This window comes from Pygocentrus nattereri, chromosome 15 (assembly GCF_015220715.1).
Source record: "Pygocentrus nattereri isolate fPygNat1 chromosome 15, fPygNat1.pri, whole genome shotgun sequence".
NCBI classification, from domain to species: domain Eukaryota; kingdom Metazoa; phylum Chordata; class Actinopteri; order Characiformes; family Serrasalmidae; genus Pygocentrus; species Pygocentrus nattereri.
Genome location: NC_051225.1, coordinates 15303759 through 15325948, shown reverse-complemented (window position 1 = coordinate 15325948; position 22190 = coordinate 15303759). Strand labels below are relative to the sequence as shown.

General features: G+C 39.7%; 1 protein-coding gene across 2 annotated transcripts in view; it reads right to left on the bottom strand.

Annotated features, from left to right (window-relative positions):
- Nucleotides 1–22190, bottom strand: part of tspan18a (tetraspanin 18a) — a 64646-nt gene that overhangs the window by 18445 nt on the left and 24011 nt on the right. The window contains exons 2-3 of one of the 2 annotated variants that reach the window (XM_017700678.2): nucleotides 19543–19628; nucleotides 4801–4896 (exon numbers count right to left, since the gene is read on the bottom strand). In XM_017700678.2, the coding sequence (XP_017556167.1) occupies nucleotides 4801–4896; nucleotides 19543–19545 (99 nt within the window). In that variant the 5' untranslated portion in view covers nucleotides 19546–19628. The remainder of the gene's footprint in view (nucleotides 1–4800; nucleotides 4897–19542; nucleotides 19629–22190) is intronic. The other variant, XM_017700679.2, reaches the window with a different exon arrangement.

The following is a 22190-nucleotide window of genomic DNA, read 5'->3' as shown; positions in this document are numbered from 1 at the left end:
TCTATCTATCTATCTATCTACGGTATCTATCTATCTATCTACGGTATCTATCTATCTATCTATCTATCTATCTATCTACCTACGGTATCTATCTATCTATCTATCTATCTATCTATCTATCTATCTATCTATCTACCTACGGTATCTATCTATCTACCTATCTACCTACGGTATCTATCTATCTATCTATCTATCTATCTATCTATCTACGGTATCTATCTATCTATCTACGTTATCTATCTATCTATCTATCTACGGTATCTATCTATCTATCTATCTATCTATCCACGATATGTATGTATCTATCTATCTACCTACGGTATCTACCTACGGTATCTATCTATCAATCTACCTACGGTATCTATCTATCTATCTATCTATCTATCTATCTATCTATCTATCTATCTACCTACGGTATCTATCTATCTACCTATCTACCTACGGTATCTATCTATCTATCTATCTATCTATCTATCTATCTACGGTATCTATCTATCTATCTACGTTATCTATCTATCTATCTATCTACGGTATCTATCTATCTATCTATCTATCTATCCACGATATGTATGTATCTATCTATCTACCTACGGTATCTACCTACGGTATCTATCTATCAATCTATCTATCTACCTACGGTATCTATCTATCTATCTATCTATCTATCTATCTATCTACGGTATCTATCTATCTATCTACGGTATCTATCTATCTACCTACGGTATCTATCTATCTACCCATGGTATCTATCTATCTATCTATCTATCTATCTATCTATCTATCTATCTATCTATCTATCTACCCATGGTATCTACCTATGGTATCTATCTATCTATCTACCTACGGTATCTATCTATCTATCTACCTACGGTATCTATCTATCTATCTACGGTATCTATCTATCTATCTACGGTATCTATCTACCTATCTATCTATCTATCTATCTATCTATCCACGATATGTATGTATCTATCTATCTACCTACGGTATCTATCTATCTATCTATCTACCTACGGTATCTATCTATCTATCTATCTATCTATCTACCTACGGTATCTATCTATCTATCTATCTATCTACGGTATCTATCTATCTATCTATCTATCTACGTTATCTATCTATCTATCTACGGTATCTATCTATCTATCTATCTATCTATCTATCTATCTATCTATCCACGATATGTATGTATCTATCTATCTACCTACGGTATCTACCTACGGTATCTATCTATCAATCTATCTATCTACCTACGGTATCTATCTATCTATCTCTCTATCTATCTATCTACCCATGGTATCTACCTATGGTATCTATCTATCTATCTACCTACGGTATCTATCTATCTATCTACCTACCTACGGTATCTATCTATCTATCTACCTACGGTATCTATCTATCTATCTATCTATCTACCTACGGTATCTATCTATCTACCTATCTACCTACGGTATCTATCTATATATCTATCTATCTATCTATCTACGGTATCTATCTATCTATCTATCTACGTTATCTATCTATCTATCTACGGTATCTATCTATCTATCTATCTATCCACGATATGTATGTATCTATCTATCTACCTACGGTATCTACCTACGGTATCTATCTATCAATCTATCTATCTACCTACGGTATCTATCTATCTATCTACGGTATCTATCTATCTATCTATCTATCTATCTATCCACGATATGTATGTATCTATCTATCTACCTACGGTATCTACCTACGGTATCTATCTATCAATCTATCTATCTACCTACGGTATCTATCTATCTATCTCTCTATCTATCTATCTACCCATGGTATCTACCTATGGTATCTATCTATCTATCTACCTACGGTATCTATCTATCTATCTACCTACGGTATCTATCTATCTATCTACCTACGGTATCTATCTATCTATCTATCTATCTACCTACGGTATCTATCTATCTACCTATCTACCTACGGTATCTATCTATATATCTATCTATCTATCTATCTACGGTATCTATCTATCTATCTATCTATCTACGTTATCTATCTATCTATCTACGGTATCTATCTATCTATCTATCTATCCACGATATGTATGTATCTATCTATCTACCTACGGTATCTACCTACGGTATCTATCTATCAATCTATCTATCTACCTACGGTATCTATCTATCTATCTATCTATCTATCTATCTATCTACCCATGGTATCTACCTATGGTATCTATCTATCTATCTACCTACGGTATCTATCTATCTATCTACCTACGGTATCTATCTATCTATCTACCTACGGTATCTATCTATCTATCTATCTATCTATCTATCTATCTACCTATGGTATCTATCTATCTATCTACGGTATCTATCCATCTACCTACGGTATCTATCTATCTACCTACCTACGGTATCTATCTATCTATCTATCTATCTATCTATCTATCTATCTACAGTATGTCTATCTACCTACGGTATCTATTTATCTATCTACCTACGGTATCTATCTATCTATATCTACCTACCTACCTACCTACGGTATCTATCTATATCTACCTACCTACCTACCTACGGTATCTATCTATCTACCTACCTACGGTATCTATCTATCTATCTATCTATCTATCTATCTATCTATCTATCTATCTATCTACAGTATGTCTATCTACCTACGGTATCTATTTATCTATCTATCTACCTACGGTATCTATCTATCTATATCTACCTACCTACCTACCTACGGTATCTATCTATCTACCTACCTACGGTATCTATCTATCTATCTATCTATCTATCTATCTATCTACAGTATGTCTATCTACCTACGGTATCTATTTATCTATCTATCTACCTACGGTATCTATCTATCTATATCTACCTACCTACCTACCTACGGTATCTATCTATCTATCTATCTATCTATCTACCTACGGTATCTGTCTATCTATCTATCTATCTACCTACCTACCTACCTACCTACCTACCTACCTACCTACGGTATCTATCTATCCATCTACCTACGGTATCTATCCATCTACCTACGGTATCTATCCATCTACCTACCTACGGTATCTATCTATCTATATCTATCTACGGTATCTATCTATCTATGGTATCTATCTGTCTATCTATGGTATCCATCCTACATTATCTATCTACGGTATCTACGGTATCTATCTATCTATCTATCTATGGTATCCATCCTACAGTATCTATCTATCTATGGTATCTATCTATCTATCTATGGTATCCATCCTACAGTATCTATCTATCTATGGTATCTGTCTATCTATGGTATCTGTCTATCTATGGTATCCATCCTACAGTATCTATCTACGTACAGTATCTATCTATCTATCTATCTATCTATCTATCTATCTATCTACGGTATCTGTCTATCTATCTATCTACCTACCTACCTACGGTATCTATCTATCCATCTACCTACGGTATCTATCTATCTACCTACGGTATCCATCTATCTACCTACCTACGGTATCTATCTATCTACCTACCTACGGTATCTATCTATCTATCTATCTATATCTATCTACGGTATCTATGGTATCTATCTATCTATGGTATCTATCTGTCTATCTATGGTATCCATCCTACATTATCTATCTACGGTATCTATCTATCTATCTGTCTATCTATCTATCTATCTATCTATGGTATCCATCCTACAGTATCTATCTATCTATGGTATCTATCTATCTATCTATGGTATCCATCCTACAGTATCTATCTATCTATGGTATCTGTCTATCTATGGTATCTGTCTATCTATGGTATCCATCCTACAGTATCTATCTACGTACAGTATCTATCTATCTATCTATCTATGGTATCCATCCTACAGTATCTACCTACAGTATCTATCTACCTATCTATCTATCTACAATATCTATGTACGATATCTATGTATCTGTCTATCTATCTATTGTATCCATCCTACAGTATCTATCTATGATATCTATCTACAGTATCTATCTATCCATTTATGGCATCCATCTATCCTTCCATCCATCCATCTATCTATGGTATCTATCTATGATAGCTATCTATGGTATCTATAAATCTATCTACCGTATCTATCGATCTATCTATGGTATCTATCGATCTGTCTATGGTATCTATCTATCGATCTACAGTATCTATCTATTGATCTATCTATCTATGGTATTTATCTATCTATGTTATCTATCTATCTATGTATATCTATGTATCTATCTGTCTGTCTATCCACCGTATCTATCTGTGGTATCTATCTATAGTATCTATGACGATTAGAGGAAGATTTCAGGACTTGGCGTCATGACTCGCTTTTACTCTTCCATTTTTCACACCATTGGAGTGGCACAAAGGCAAGTTCACAAGACTGCTAGCACGATTCTCTCTCTGAAAAGAGGAAACAGCGCGTTCTTGGTCAAAACCAATATTTTGGCACTGCATGAATGTGTGTCCTTTGAAGCTGATAGAAGGTGGCAACTTGGACTGTTCTGAGGTTTCACACACTTTTGAACCACATATGGTTTTAAGAAAACAAGACCTGCTGGCCACACACAGGCCCAGAAACCATCTATTAAACACTAAACTTGCTTAAAAAAACAGGAGGCGATAAACATGATTCAAAGCCTGAACCAACATCTGATGCCTGTCCCGCACTGTTTGTACTATGCCTGGAAGAAATGGCTGAACATAACAAACAAAAAAAAAAATCTCACTATGAAGACCACTGGAGTTGCTGCTACGTAGAACTTCCTCTGAGGCTGGTCACATTAAAGCATGAAGATAAAGAAAAAGTACTCACAAATATGAAGAAGTTGAAGATGAACATGAGGTACTTGATACAGCTGAGGCAGTCCCCCTCCATGGCTGTGCCTCTTGCAGAAGCCTCTCCTTGCCCCTGAGGACACACAGTAAAAAGGGTCGTCATTGTATGAGATGCAGAGAAGGGACTCACTCTATCTGAAGAAGTGGGGATTGCATGTTGCATGTATCTGTATGTGCTGGGTGAAAAGCGAGAGCTTTGTGCTCTTAACTTAATTAAAATGAATGAGATCATTTCGTGACTTCCTCACTCAAAATCGCATCCATTTGCATCAGAACAGACGCTCTGTGTTTCAGCACGCAGGAATGAAAAATGATATATCAGACTGTTTAATGAGTCGCTGACAGCTTCGACATTCATTTCCACTAGAAGTTAAAATGAATTCTCCTAATCAGATTTGCCATGTCCCGGGTAATTACATCACCAGCAGGGGGGGTGGTCTCTGGAAAAAACGGCATGTTCATAAGAACTAGAAACTCACAGGCCAAGCAGCAGGACTTTAAAGCTGACACACTGGAACATGATGACCTGTTTATGCAATGAAATATGGACGGGTTTTGAAAGTGGACATGAGTGGGAGTGCCAGGGCAGCAGAAAAACACCATCAGGACTGCTGGAGCACATTTGGTCCTGTTCGCACCAGGAGGAGGACTCAGCAGACTAAACAAACATGTCCTCCCACCTCTTCAGACCACATGCCGCATGTTATAGCCTGCCATGTGATCCTGTGAAGGCATTTAACATAGCTGGCCTCTTCTTTACAAGCTGTCTTATGGTAAAACTAGCCCACAGGGACCATCCATCACTTTAATATTATTCATGCAAGTCACCCATGAAACAGTAACAAAGCAAAATGCATCGATTGGGCAGAAAAATTATGACCATCTCCTTGTTTCTACGCTCACTGTCCATTTTATCAGCTCCACTTACTATTAAAAAGGTGTACTTCGCAGTTCTACAGTTACAGACTGGAGTCCATCTGTTTCTCTGATACTTTGTTAGCCCCCTTTTACCCTGTTTTTCAGTGGTCATGACCCCCTTGGACCCTCACAGATCAGGTACTATTTGGATGGTGGGTCATTCTCAGCACTGCAGGAACACTGATGTGGTGGTGGTATGTTAGTGTTTGTTGCGCTGGTCTGAGTGGATCAGACACAGTAGTGCTGCTGGAGTTTTTAAACACCTCAGTGTCACTGCTGGACTGAGGATTGTCCACCAGCCAAAAATATCCTGTGGGCAGTGTTCTGTGACCACTGATGAAGGACTAGAGGATGAGCAACACAAACTGTGCAGCAGCAGATGTGTCTAACAGAGTGCACAGTGAGTGGACACAGTGTTTAAAATTTCCAGCAGCACTGCTGTGTCTGATCCACTCAGACCAGCGCAAAAAACACTAACACAACACCACCACATCAGTGTTACTGCACTGTCGAGAATGATCCACCACCCAAATAGTACCTGCTCTGTAAGGGTCCATGGGGGTCCTGACCACTGAAAAACAGGGTAAAAGGTGGCTAACAAAGAATGCTGAGATACAGATGGACTACAGTCTGTAACGTTATGCAATGTTATGCAAGTTCTACAATTGAACGGTTATTTTTAGCTTTTCTGTATATGTATCTTCCTTTGCTCATCAACCAGCTTTTCAGTTATAATAAATGAGTATTTGTTTAATGCATTTCCTGCAGTTGGCCATTTACATTAATAAGATAAATGGTAGGTAGGCCCTCTGTGAATAGATGTCCCTCGCTGACAATGCACTCTGGATAATTACAGGCCATTAGGGGGGATTTAGGTTAATGGGAAGTCTGTTCATTAGTGCAGCGGGCCATTGGTTTACCTCCAGCAGGTAGTTTTAATGCTCTTGCTGCCTCACAGGCTGACCCTTGGGACCAAATGGTGCCTCGGCGCATGCGATGTCAGCACGACTCCAACTCCACTCTGCAGTCAGTCAGTACAGCGGTGACTTATAGCAGGCAGGGAGTCGGCTGTAGCTTGCCTATAAAAATAGCCCTAGGCAGCTGGATGATTTCACGCACCCTGTCAGTAGATAGCTGTGAATAATTCCAACTCTCTTCGTAGATAATGGCTCAGGCGTAATTTAATAATCCCTCCAGTCAGCTTTTCCGAAAGTAATTTTCTGGGCACCTCAGTTAGGTGCTGCGAAAGGCAGGTTATAGAGGAACTCCACAGATCCCTGCTGAGTTGGGTTAATCCTGCAGGTTGGTATGTGTGCACATAGACATCTCTTCTGAGAGGACTGCGTTCACTTCCAAGACCTTTTAATTCAAAGGGCAATAGGTATATCAATCGCCAGGTGCAGGAATCACATGAACCCCCGTGACATTACATTACATTAATGGCATTCTGCTTACGCTCTTATCCAGAGCGACTTACAATTTGATCATTCTCAATGATGGGTGCTTGCCTTGGTCGGGGATTGAACTCCAGTCTACAGCATAGAAGGCAAAGGTGTTAACCACTACACTAACCAACCACCACCATCATGATGTGATATTTTTATGATACTTGAGCCACAAAACATTTCTAATGTGATCTTTAAATATGAGTGATATGAATTTAGGAATTTAACCCTTCAATGTACTGTGCAAAGGTTTTAGGCACCTGACAAAATTAAAGAGTCATCTGGGCATTTATTCTCTCAAGAAAACAGTAATATTTGAACAAATAAAAATAACATTAATACTAATATTGTTACTAATAATTTAAAAAAATAATTGCACATATGTTAATGTATTCGTTTAACCATTTCCTGCTCTCTCCTCAGAGAAGCCTAGTATTTACAGTAGGTATAATCCAATACCTAATAGGGCTCGATCAGGTGTGCTAGTGATGTAATTTACTATATCTGTGTGATGGCTGGAGGTGCTCAGGAGAAATGTGACTAAACTCTGCTCTTCAAACCAGTTTATAACATCAATCTCTTTTTTCGTAACAAAATCTTGTTAGTTTTTACTGTATTAATGTTTATTTGCATTTATTATAATGATAAATGGTGTTTTTACTGGCAAAACCATATGTATTTCAAAGACAAAAAAGCATTTTAAATAATGCACTCAAGGGCCTAAGACTTTTGCGCAGCACTATATTATTCACGTTTAACTGCAGTTCATGCCTGTAAAAATAAACTGTTTCAGTGTTATCTAAAAAAATTTATGCTTTATTCACGTCAGTGGTTTTATTGAAGCATAACAGAACTATACAATAGAAGAGGTGACATTCAAAATACTTTCCCTTACATCTTTGCATTTAGCACATAAATCCTTCAATCTTCCATGCATTGTGATGGTGTTATTCATTACGCTGTCCAATCACTGACTGAAGTTTACTCATTTGTAGGCTTCTCAGCATCATCTTATGGACTAAAGAAACAGTGGGTTTGGTATCCTGTCAGTCTACCAATGGGCTTAATACACATTAAAATATTAATAGTTAAATAATGCTACTGGCATTAATATTCCAGTAATATTTATACTTCTATCTCTGTATATTTTTTAACCTCAGGCATCACCATACTACGCTGGATCAGTTTTTTTCTTTATGTGCATCAGAACCTCCAACACAATACCACAGGATGTTTCGTAACAGACACCAGGAGCCTTAACATAACTTAAACTGCAATTAGTAGCTTTGAAACCTTACGTAATATGTTTTTACTTAATTCTGCTAAAGGGACACCTACTTTTTGACCTGCAAAGACCCAATCCCATTTTACCCCTCGCCCTGACCACTCAGTCCTTAGCTAACCTGTTTTGAGCATTGACGTCTAGGGGTAGGGTGTCCCAATTTTTGTTGAGACAGAGGGCGAGGATGAAGTGTTGGGGCTACATGACCCTCCAAACTGAGCTCTTCAGAGACTTCAAACAGAGAGTTATGAGAAAAAAAGAAAAATCGGCAGGATGGCTGTGTAAGCGACCAAACAAACCCACAAATGTGAGAAATTTCTGTTAAAAAATTTAAATAACCATTTTATTACCTTAGTTTATTGTTGTTTTGGTGTATTATGGTCGTTTTCTTCATAGTAGGCATAAAATTACTAACAGCATGCTATTGTATTGGTAGGAAGCTAGCTAACTTTCCTGTACCACCTTAAATAGTCCAGCAGTTCTGATGCCTGAAACGCCAGAATGGAACTGCTGCACCATGTAAGGTGGAACGGGAAATATCGAGCAATAATCTGGTGAAAATCTGACTTCAGCTTCATATCACTGAAGAATTAGTGGGGTTGGTAATAAATGCCCCCCTCTTTGAAGGCGTATGATGCCCTAAATGTAACTAAAGCCCAACAGTGAGGAGCTGAACTTTCCCCTCCTCTGCTGAAGTCAGGCCGGGCCACTTACAGAGCAGCGCTAATAGCTATTACTGAAGTGATGTTTTTTTGTTTGTTTGTTTACTTTCAGGGTCCCATTTCATAGGGCAAGTTTTCAACCACTACCCCTTGTAACACTCTAAAACAAGGGGTAGAGGTAAAAAGAAGAAATGGGATTGGGCCAAAATGATGTTTCCCAATTAAAAAAAACCTGTTTCATGCTAGGGAGTAACCTTACAACCAGAAAAAGAGGCTTCATTGCTTGAGAAGTCACAGCAAAACAAGAAACACTGAGGGAGGAGCCCAGGACAGAGAGTTCTAGGCCTCAGACAATCACACACTGCTTCTTTCTGAATAAATCAGCCTGTCACAGCAGCCTGGGGGAAGTGTGGCATACAGAAGAAGTGTTTTCCCATAGCTCTTGCAAAACAGTGGATTCAGATGGCCCTCATCCATCAAGAAGCAGCCGCTAAGTCAAATGATACAGTTTAGAGGGAGACCGCACACAGAAGCTTCTTTATCAACTTGTCGCATTCTGTGTAAACACTCATTTAAGCTGCTTTAGCGCAATAAGAGGATAACGCTATTCGAGCCATCTAAGCAAGTTTCATTCATTTAATCAGCGAGATCTGCTGGGTGTCTTGATATACACAGTGCCTTAGTTGAATTATCTTAGACAGGCAGATATCTGTGGCTGGCTAACTTGTAATTGCAGTGCTGATGAGCAGACTTGGAAAAACACTTTTTTAGTGACCTCAATCCATTAAAAACGGCATTAATTCATGTGAAAATACATCATTAAACACATATGGATATGCATGGGCAGATGCTATGATCATGAAAAGAAAAACTGTTTTGTGTGCACAGCATGCAACAAGACACATTAACCTAAAACAGCATCACAAAATATAGAAAATACTGAATACAACCCCAGTAATTCAACAGATTTACACTCCACTTCATGGTATGATCCAGATGTCATGCTTTCAAGTTCCCTCATTCAAGTCGAACCCATGAAAGCATTCAAAGCTAGGAGCGTGTGGTGGATTTCAGAGGAATACATTCTCCAGTCTCCAGTTACCCCGCTGAATTAGTTAACATCAAAGGCTACGTTCAAGCCTTGGCAAGGCCTTACATGCATCACTATTTTCCTTCTTCTTACTTCCACTGGGTCTGAAATTTTATTCCGCTGTGTGATCTGTGCACATCATGTTCAAGTGCTACCACACAAATTCTCTTCCAAATTTCAGTTCACTTGGTTCTGGTTGCTGAGCCTATTATTCTGAGCACTGAGGCAGATTATTTGGCTCCTCAGGTCACACCGAGTCGCTTGTATCAGTCTCACAAATGTGGCTTCTGTAGCGGCCATGCTTGTGTAATGCTTTCTAAGCAGTACTAGTAACTCAAATTTAACAATATAACATATCACACCACTCCATACAAGTCTCTCAAATCAGTATGGACAGATATCAAATACATTCAACAAACTGCAGAAAATACAGTGGCCGGTTTAATATTAAATTGCATGAAGTATAATAAAAAGAGGTAAACCAGCCGACAACTCTCCTCATCAGCGTATTAGCTTGAGCAGGCACATTATAAAATACTCAAAAATAATTTGCATATTCATTAATCAAAATGAGCTAAAAACAAAAACATAAAATAAACCACATGTACACGGTGTCCCAAAAAAACTGACATTTCGTAGTCTAATAACAGCCAATTCTCCCTCAAATGATCTCACATTTTAACAAAATGTGTAAAAACTAACCAAGTTTAATTTTTAATGTTTTTTTTCAGGTTAAAGAACGGCGTTCACTAGAAATGAAAAGGCATTTTGTGTTAGAATATGCTCAAATACAGTCAAACAAGAGTGTGCAGCGTGCATTTTGGAGAAAATTCAATAAAAATGCGCCAACTCCTGGACAGTCTGTGGTGCAACGTTAGGTTGGTGGATGGAGCAAGACATGATGTCCCAGATGTGCTCAATCGGATTCAGGTCTGGGGAACGGGCGGGCCAGTCCATAGCTTCAATGCCTTCAACTTGCAGGAACTGCTGACACACTCCTGCCACATGAGGTCTAGGATTGTCCTGCATTAGGAGGAACCCAGGGCCAACCGCACCAGCATATGGTCTCACAAGGGGTCTGAGGATCTCATCTCGGTACCTAATGGCAGTCAGGGTACCTCTGGTGAACACATGGAGGGCTGTGCGGCCCTCCAAAGAAATGTCACCTCACACCATTACTGACCCACTGCCAAACCGGTCATGCTGAAGGATGTTGCAGGCAGCAGATCGCTCTCCACGGCGTCTCCAGACACATCTGTCACATGTGCTCAGTGTGAACCTGTTTTCATCTGTGAAGAGCACAGGGCGCCAGTGGCGAATTTGCCAATCCTGGTGTTCTCTGGCAAATGCCAAGCATCCTGCACGGTGTTGGGCTGTGAGCACAACCCCCATCTGTGGAGGTCGGGCCCTCATACCATCCTCATGGAGTCGGTTTCTAACAGTTTGTGCAGACACATGCACATTTGTGGCCTGCTGGAGGTCATTTTGCAGGGCTCTGGCAGAGCTCCTCCTGTTCCTCCTTGCACAAAGGCGGAGGTAGCGGTCCAGCTGCTGGGTTGTTGCCCTCCTACGGCCTCCTCCACGTCTCCTGGTGTACTGGCCTGTCTCCTGGTAGCGCCTCCAGCCTCTGGACACTACGGTGACAGACACAGCAAACCTCTTTTGCCACAGCTCGCATTGATGTGCCATCCTGGATGAGCTGCACTACCTGAGCCACTTGTGTGGGTTGTAGAGTCCGTCTCATGCTACCACGAGTGTGAAAGCACCACCAACATTCAAAAGTGACAAAAACATCAGCCAGAAAGCAGAAAGGTACTGAGAAGTGGTCTGTGGTCCCCACCTGCAGAACCACTCCTTTATTGAGTGAGTCTTGCTAATTGCCAATAATTTCCACCTGTTTATTCCATTTGCACAACAGCATGTGAAATTGATTGTCAATCAGTGTTGCTTCCTAACTGGACAGTTTGATTTCACAGAAGTTTGATTTACTTGGAGTTATATTGTGTTGTTTAAGTGTTCCCTTTATTTTTATACACACTAATATATATATATATATATATATATATATATATATATATATACATATATATATATATATATATATATATATATATATATATATATATATATATATATATATATATATATATATGCACCCCCATTAGTAACTCTACTAAGCCTTCCTTGTCCTTGGCCCTTTTGCCTTTTTTTTTTAATTATACTTCATGCGATTTAATATTTTCTCCAGTTTGCTGAATGTATTTGATATCTGTCTGTACTGATTTGAGTGACTTCTACGGAGTGGTACGATATGTTATATTGTTAAATCTGAGTTGCTAGTAATGCTTAGAAAGGATTACACAAACATGGCCGCTACAGAAGTCACATTTGTGAGACTGATACAAGTGAGCCAAATAATCTGCCTCAATGCTCAGAATAATAGGCTCAACAGCCAGATCTACGTGAACTGAAATTTGCAAGAGAATTTGTTTAGCAGCTCTTAAAACAAGGTTAGGGAATACAAATTGAGGGATGTTGGCCTGCTCCTTCATTTCCAGTTCCAAGATATTGTGTCCATGGGGGTCCTGACCACTGAAGAACAGGGTAAAAGGGGGCGAACAAAGTATGCAGAGAAACAGACGGATTACAGTCTGTAACCGTAGAACTACAAAGTGCACCTATATAGTAAGTGGAGCTGATAAAACGGACAATGAGCGTAGAAAGGAGGTGGTCAGAATGTTATTCCTGATCCGTGTAAATGCAGCACCTTTACTATAGAGAGGCTGAAAGGGTGAATAATACTAGCAGTGCATGATCTCACTCACAACCTTTACTATTCAGTATTTTTCGAATGAACCGGTGAAGTGTGGTTAGGTTTGGATCACCCATCTCGTCACTCTAAATGACTCTAGGCGAGTTGCCATCATTCCCCATGAAAAAGCTTTCCGCCGCCTTTCTGGATCCTCCTCACCATGCTTCAGATGCAGCACCACCCGAGTCTATTCGTCAATCTCGCAACAGTTTCTGCCACCACATTTCTTTGATGATTAGCCACTGCACTTAAACTTAAGTAGCTCTCAGTGGGGCACCATGAAAATTAAATTAACTTTTTCTATGCATTTCATATTTGGTTTTAAAACTGTTTCAGCAGCACTTGTAATTCATTGGCGAAACGCAAAATAATAAGTATGCCCGTGGAAGCTGAAGGCTCCTGTGTGGATTGCATTGTCCATTTCTGAGGCCCAATTTACAGCGTGGGAGGCCAAGAGCTGCTTGTCTGAGGTGAGCTGAATGCTAAGTAGCCACATAACGTGAAAGCTCAGGACACGTTGCTTCCTTTTTAAACAGAAACCCTCAGGGGACCTCCGCTGCGGCTGTGCTGCCGGCCTGTGTCGCTTCAGTCCTTCAAGTGCATCCTTTGCATTAGTGATCAACTCCCAGGCAAAAAATCTGCCAGAGAATGAATGCTAGTACTTTTTTTTCAGAAGTATCCCGCACAGGCCAAATTTGACCTAAATTGATGTAGTTTTAGTCGACATACTGTGGTAAATTCCCACACCAGTACAAACGACGGAAAGAAGACGGTGAATCCACAGTAGTGTTCATTTATTCATCAAGTTCATCTGAAAGCTTCCATAAGGCTCGGGAGGAACTCGTGCTTGGCATTTCATCCTCCCGGGCATTCTCAGAGGACTTATCACCAAACAGTGCTATTATTTATGACTTCTCTGCTTTGAAGTTAATGCCCGAGACCTTCAAAAATGCACATGCCTCTGCATTCTAGGCCAGACAACCATTGGGGAAGACATGTCTCGGAAGGAGATGCTTGAGTACCCAATTGTTTCAGCAGCTCAATCTACCACGAAGAGACGCTAACCAGTGGAGTGAGAATGGATCAATAAGCAGCACTGGCTGGCAATCGATCTTTGATTAATCGCTTGCAGTGCCAGGACATTCACAAGGCACTCTTTTGGCATTAAAGATAAGGCTTCTGAGCCCTCTTGGCTCACAGCAGCAGATACACAATGGAAAAAAAGGACTGTTTTTAGGGGAAGGCGTACTGGTTCATCAAAGCACAAGATGGATTATGGTCCTTTTCAATGACCTTATCAAACCTTCGTAAAATGTCTGTGTCCGTCTTCACAGAAATTTACTTGGTAAACCGCAGAGTGTAAAAGACTGCATACCAATCTCTGACACGTTAATATGATCACAGCTCTGCTGACACAGTTACGCTGCTTAAATAAAATAGAATAAATCAAACAAAATAAAATCAAAGACAAAAATTTCTTTGTCAAACCATCTTAGATGTAATGTCACACAGGAAATACTATAAAAACTGAATAAACATCTAAACAACATATCACTGTTGCCAGAAGAAAACATCGTAACTCCAAAAAGACAACTTTATAGGACAAGAAAAAAAACTACTTTTAATGTAAGTCAAAGGAACCAGACTTTCTTCCAAGTCATTCTCGCCAATTGTTTTGATCCAGACATAATGAAATTCATACAAAATATAAAGGGCCACAGGCTTGTTCAAATTCTGTAAAAAAAAAAAAAAATAAATAAAAAAAAATAAAAAAAATAAAAAAAAAACAGAAAAACACCAAAAATGTAGATTTTCTTTACAGCAGCGATATACTAGTAACTGGAGACACACCAGCACCACTTCTTCCCTTCTGTAACTGTTACCTGATCCTTGAGCAGCTGCCGATACCAAGTACCAGTATCTAACCTGACTAGCCTGTAAATCCTGATATTTATACTATTTCTTAAATATTTCATTTTGGTAAAAGCAGCAGCATATCTGACTCAGCATAACCAGTGCTAAAATCATATGTACGTCCTATACTCTCACACTTGCATCCACAAGCAGCAGCATCTTCTGAAGCTTCGTACATATTACTACCACTCCATCAATCCCACCTGTTTCCAGCAGCATTCTCGTCTCAGTGGGAGCACTATGCCATGACACCACACCATTATCTGATGCAGACTGACTGACAAAGGCACACCACACAGTAGCCCAACTAGCGGGCTGCTATGCTAAAGGCTAAATCAAGGATCAAAGCTTTTCGTTACGTTTCGTTATCCTTCCATATATTTCTCTAACGTTCACTCCCTCAATAATACCCTGGACTAACATTATTTCAGACTGCAACTGACTACACAGTGAGTGATTATTGACTTAGCCTTTCAGCTAAAGCAGGTAATGTTGCCAGAAACTGGTTAATTGGAATTGGTTTTCCCTATGCTGCATCTAAGTGTCAGTGCCATGTGGATAATGATACTGTGTAGGTGGAACTGTACTAGCAACAGGACAATATTAACATGGATGGATGGATGGATGGATGGATGGATGGATGGATGGATGGATAGTATAATAACAATACGCAAACCCAGACCAAGCAAGGGAAATAATATAAAAGGCTAATGCTATCACAAGCAATACAATGTTCTGGATTATTTATACAATAAAGAAGAAGCAGATCAGGGGACTAGAACTAGATCAGGTAAAAATGAGCCAGGCAGAAGCAGGTCAAGGAGCTGCAGGAGAATCTTGGGAGTGACCTGATGGATTTAAAAAGTGCTTGCAGATGGCCTATATATACACAGCAATATACATCATGTGTCCACATATAATGCATTTATATCTGTCCTATTCTGAGTTAAGAAAACAATTAAGAAACAAATGTTTACAAATGGCACGCAACCAGTACACCAACTGGCTTAACGACATTAGCTTACTTGCACCAATAAATCAATTGATTGGTCCTCTCCTTGTTTCTAGGCTCATTGTCCATTTTATCAGCTCCACTTACTATATAGGTGCACTTTGTAGTTCTACAATTACAGACTGTAGTCTTTGGAATTAAAGACTAAATTAAAAAGAGAAGATCCTGATATTTGAGAGGAATGTTCCAGTTTGAGAGGACAGCGGTGCTCTGAGCACAGCTAAAGAACTTGACACGAAGCGCGGCAGGGAAACACCTTTGGATTTGCTCAACAAAACACTCTGCTTTCATTCAGAACTGTAAAATCTGCACAACAGTGCATGGAAAACTTGCTCAGTTGCGCTCTTCAACTTTAAAACTTGCACATGTGCTGAAATTATTTCTGCTCTTTCACATCTGCTTGCTTTAAAATGTCTGAACATTTGTGTCAAAACCCCAGCCAATCAGAACTCTCGATGGGCCGGTCCTGTCAGCGCACCAATCAGGGCATCTTTTCTTAAGCAGCTTTATGCCAACTGGTCAAGGTACGTTTGTGGCTGTGGTGTTGAGTTGGCCAGCATGCTTGTAGCCTTGACATCAGCTAGATGGTTTCTAGCTTTCTAGTATCAAATGAACAGAACTTATTTATCCGTAAAACTGTCATAAATAATGACTTATTAATCTAATTAACAGTGGTAGTTAGGCCGTTTCTTTCCTACGAGAGTTCAGCAAACTTCAAATAAGTAGCTTAACATTAATGACTGAGCTGATGTTAAGCAAGGTTTCTTTGAATGTAGCTCACATTGTCTAAGTGTTCTACGGAAAAGTCTTAACTGTCTTATAGCGCTGGTCCTCATCTTGTTAATCCTGTATATTTATCTTGTATAATGGCATCATCAAAACCAATACTGAAGCAGTTCTATATGGACAAAAAAACTCTTTTCAGTGAGTACAGGGAGTAAAACAGTTCATCCTGTTTTTTTACTAGACATAATACTGTACTTCTTTTCCCATACATACCCATACATAATCTGCTTTCCTGTTGTTATTTAGCACCAGCAACACTTGGCTGGTTTGAAGCGTCAACAAACTTCAGTGTGTTTTGATAACCTAAACTTAGTGTTCAGGATATTAACTGCATTAACACATTGAGATGCTGACAACAGATGATAAGACAGCCAATTTAAGTCTTTTAACAGTGAGTTTCAGAAGCATCTGGGTTTTATGTTCGCGTTTTACAGTATACTGCTTATTCAAAGGGATTGGTGGAAATCCAGAGATGGTAGCAAAGAGTTGAGAAAGAGAAGAAATATCCCTTATTTTTGCTATTTACAGTTTGTGTGCTGGATATTATAATCAGAGGAAAAACACATTAACCTGCTGTGTCCTCATAATTGACCATAACAGATCATTTTGTTACCATAGCCATAATAGTCTTGTAATAAAAACAGCTGCATTGGTGCTGAAGGGAATTTCACACTTTTTTAGACTAGTTAGTGTTTCTTCTGTTAAAATTTATAGTACATCTCCAAAATCCAAGACAGTGCTCTCCCAGTTCCATTCCTTACATTATTATGCCTGAAAGCCCTCACTATGACAACAAGGGAAAGGCAAAGCTGAAATCCCTAAAACAGAAAGTGCATTAACAGCGCGAGTTGGGCGTTTGCTTGATTTTCCCAGGCCTAATTATTCTGAAAGGGAAAGGAGGTTGTTAGTCTTGGACAGAGCTCTTTTTTGGAGTGGTGTCTGAGAGCTGGCTTATCTACTATAAATGAATGATGGACACCATGCTGAGCGGTTCCTCTCTCCAGAGGATAGCAGTCATATTTTGAAGGGGGTGGGGGCAAAGTTAAGTGAGACAAGCTTGTCTGCAATGAGGGATTCAGTACCCTGGCAACAAGCGGAGAACAGAGAACAGTTAGAATTACAGGGTGTGTGCAAGACAGTCCAAAGCTGGGGGAGCTTCAAGCTCATCTTCAACACACTGAGAAAATCAGAGGTTGTGTCCATGCAGCCACTCATAAACTGTCTGGTCGCCAAATTATCAGGAAGTGCCTCATACAGCAACGGTGCTTCTGTGAAACCTCATGTCTCGACCCTCTTGCAAAAAAACAAAAGCATGTATATGTATGCAACTCAAGTGCAACTGGCCAAGAACAATTTGTTGTGAAAGGCCCCTTTGCATTCAACTAAACATCTGTCAGCACTCTATTGTGATCCAAAAGGACAGGCAGCACTAATGATCCAGGATTTGAGTTGGAAAGCAGTCTTGATAGTCCAAACAAGACCCCAGCTGGCGAGTGATGATGGGGAGGGGAGGGGATGATGGGAAGGGGTTTGGGGTGCAGGCGCCAAGTTTCTCGCACAGTGAGCTCGGTATTTGCACCAGCTGCCCTCGAGAATAATAATAATATGGACACAGCACTGCAAAAAGAAATGCAGCACTTAAGGACTTCAGAATTAAGAGACTGAAAGACTGATCACTGTACTGCTGTTTTACACAATAAGTAAGTGTCTAATCCTAAATATGAAGGCACAAAGATGAAGAATAAAAGGTGAGGTTATCCAAAAGTACATCTCACTGAAATACTGCCCAGAAGTTCTATGTGATTAAGTGAATAGCTGGACTAATTTCTCATAGACTGTAGTTAGCACGACAAAAAAAAAATGCACTTAGTGGGAATGTTTGTGGGAATGTTTTATTTCTAAAAGTTTGGTGCCCGCTCTTTATAAGATCTCTTTGACGTTATACAATATGCTATATAGTCCAGAGATCTTTAATTAAAATTCAATAAGGTCCAGTTAAAGAAAATTTCCTCAAGTGAAGGTCTGGAACATCATAATGTTTAACTTGCATTATGACTCAGTGCCATATACTGTTTACTGAAGTAGTAGTTATATCAACATCTTATACAGTCAACAACTGAATATCAGATCAAATAAAGTCCAGTTCAGTCATATTTCAACAACATGTATTGTCAGTTTTCTCTTTTTAGAGCCAGGTAAAATAATCTGGCTCACTTTCTTCTCTGACTGCTGTTTCTCACCTTGTCCCCTTCCCTATGCGGCATCACTCACTCAAGTCTCAGTGCTCATCGTAATGCACAGATCTGATTGGCTGAGTAGCACCATGTGTGATATATTTACAACGCAAATGGAACTTTGAATGTTCTAACAGGCAAAAGCTCTGACCTCGGGAGTTATTCAGCTCTGGAAGATTAATGCTACTCTGAGAGCATTTTTCTATTATCCTGTCGATATGGTTTAACAAGCATCAGGCAGAGCACTATTGATTTTCCAAAGGAATGGAATGAGAGAGATGGAAAGTGTACTGAATTACACAATGAGACTGAAACAGCAAGATTACAACAATAATCAATGGAGAGGGACAGCTAAATCAGTAAGAACATGCCCTGGTATTAATGTTAAGATGTTTCTAAAAGCAGGGATATGTACCGAGGTCTGCACTCTCAGATTTAGAGATGGGTTAAAAATGAGTCGTCAGGTGAAGCAGTGTTACTTCCATGCTCCGTGAGTTGAGCCGGTTGACAAGCTGCCACCAGCATTTGATGGTAATGATTTAAAAACATTAAAAGTCACCATACCATATGTACCTGTAAATGTCTCTCCCTCTGAGCTGCCGGTTAAGATGATGTTTCCCAGAATTCCACTTCACACCTCTTCTGTGTAGCTGTGGGTAAGGCAAGAGTAGACAATGTTAAGAAGCACATTATAATCCAGTCAGTCACAAAGTGTAGATTATCTGATATCTTGCAGCTGAATGTGGTTTAAGTGTCAGTATCCAGCCACACATGCATACACAGGTGACAATTTCTAAGAAAAACTGCCACACACACACACACACACACACACACACACAGCTATATAGCTAAACAACCACCATACACCTAAGCAATCTATTTCCTACCATGCTCTGTGGCATGTATAAAAAATGCTGAGCTGTCCCCGCTGACCTTTATCGAGGCCCAAGATGGCAAAAGAAAAAAAATGATAAGAGGCTTGGTAAGAGGATTCATTATCAGGCCATGGACAGCAGAGCTTCAGCCACTAAGGACAGCAACTAAAGTAACACCTGCACTTAGATCTATGAGAAACACTTCAGTAAATAGTGTTGTAAATAATGGTCAAACATGCAAACGTCAGAGCAGGACATGATCAGTTTGTTAGCCGTGACAAACCATCCACAGCTACATAGAGTGGGACATGGCAGTAAAGCAGTGCATAAACCACCCTGTTACAAAGGCAAATGCACATTTGAGCGCTCAGTGGAGCAAAAAGCATGAACACTGATCTACATAAATGTGAAATTGATGATCAGGTTATTCTTTACCACATTCATATGGGCAAGTGCATGTGTGGTGTACACCAAGAGAATGGCACAGGCCTATGTGCCTGACCCCTACAGTGTGGGGGTCCAGTGGCTCTGTTATGCTGTTGGGAAAAATTCTGCTGGCATGGTTTGGGTCCATAAAGCAGGAGTGCTCAAACCTTTTGTCTTGGGGGGGTGAGGCAGGGCAAAAAGACAAAGTTAAGTGTACAAGGTGAACAAAGGTAAGTAGGTTTCAAATCGAGCTTTTCATTACATTTTGTTGGTAATATACACATTTTAAAGGAAAGTAAGGACTTCAATAGTCACATACATACATATACACACACACACACACACACACACACACACACACACACACACACATACATACATACATACATACATACATACATGTTGTAATCTGAAAAATGCCTGTTATCCTCTAAATACTGTGTAAATTTCATAGTGAATGGACCAAAAGAAACAACCCAAAATGACTTGGAAATATGTCTGGTTCCATTGAATTACATTAAAAGTAAAGTATGTTTTTTCTTCTCCTGTAAAGTTACCATTTTGGAGATACAAGGTTTTCTTCCGACAACAGCGATACACACACACACGCACACGCACGCGCACGCACACGCACGCACGCACACGCACGCACACGCACACACAGGGTGATTCAAAAAGATTCATCTGATTCCAAAGTGATTTATTTCCCTTGTAAATCATTACATAACAATGCAGTAAATTGTAAATGGTTTAAATGGAGGTAGACGAAAATCACCTTTCTGTGTGATCCTGCCTTGTTACATTATCTTACAATATAGTAGTTCAAAGAATCATTTTCTTCCTTTTGTTATGACAGCCATGACATACATGTAAAAGTTTGTATCAAAGAGTCATGGGGCAGAGCACTGTCTACCTAGTCATGTGTTTCTGTGTAATTGTGTGAGCACAGCTTAAGAACATTTGGTAGGAGCTCCTCTAGAGAGGTCAGAAACTTACAAAAGGTCAAGGTACTCTTGCCTCATAATAATAAGACTACATGACCCTTGCACCTCTGCATATGAATGTTAGAATAATGTGTGTAGTCACAGAGAGGTATCTATAAGGCAAGATAACTGCTACTTACGTAAACTAATGCATTTTGTAATAGATGTTCCAAATGAAGATCCACAATTAGGGCCACAATTTAACCTTCATACGACAGTGGCTCAGCCCTAGAGTGCACAGATGAATTAAACAGAAAACGGATTTTCATCTGAGCTTGAACCAAGTACCCACAGACAGCCGAGCACATCTTATTAGCCGGGGCTGGGGGGTTCGTATAGGGCACAACGCTAAAGGCCCGAAACGTTCATCGGTTTCCATGGAAACAAACAGAGGAAAATGAAGGACCAATAAAATGCTGCTGGTTGCTGTTCAAGGTGGAGAGAGCGCAGCAGAGCAGATCAAAGAGCAGAATAATGGAACGTTCAAGGGAGCCAGAATGGAGATGTGAAAAGGCCAGGGCATTGTGGATCAGAGGGAGGAGAAAAGGCATTTCTGAACGTGATCTATTTGCATGATTACCCAGTAGTCTGAACGAATTCCCCTTTATGCTTTGTTCTGCCTTAATGTTATGGGTAGAGACTTGGCAGAGCAGAAAAAGCATGCAATGAGTATTTCATTACTGCTCTTTTTATAATTTCCCTCTACTGAAAATCAGTCTGACAGATGGTAGGGATGACTAATGTGGATTTATCAAACATATCAAGCAAAAAGAAAATTTAAAAGATGAAAAACAAAAACCACCAACATCCACCAACAACAATTCATATTGCTAATACAATGTAAGACACCTGGAAGGGAAGGGCCAGCATGTTTATGAGCAGGGACTGTGAACCTAACCTGTAGCTGTACTAAGCTTTGCCCTTGAGT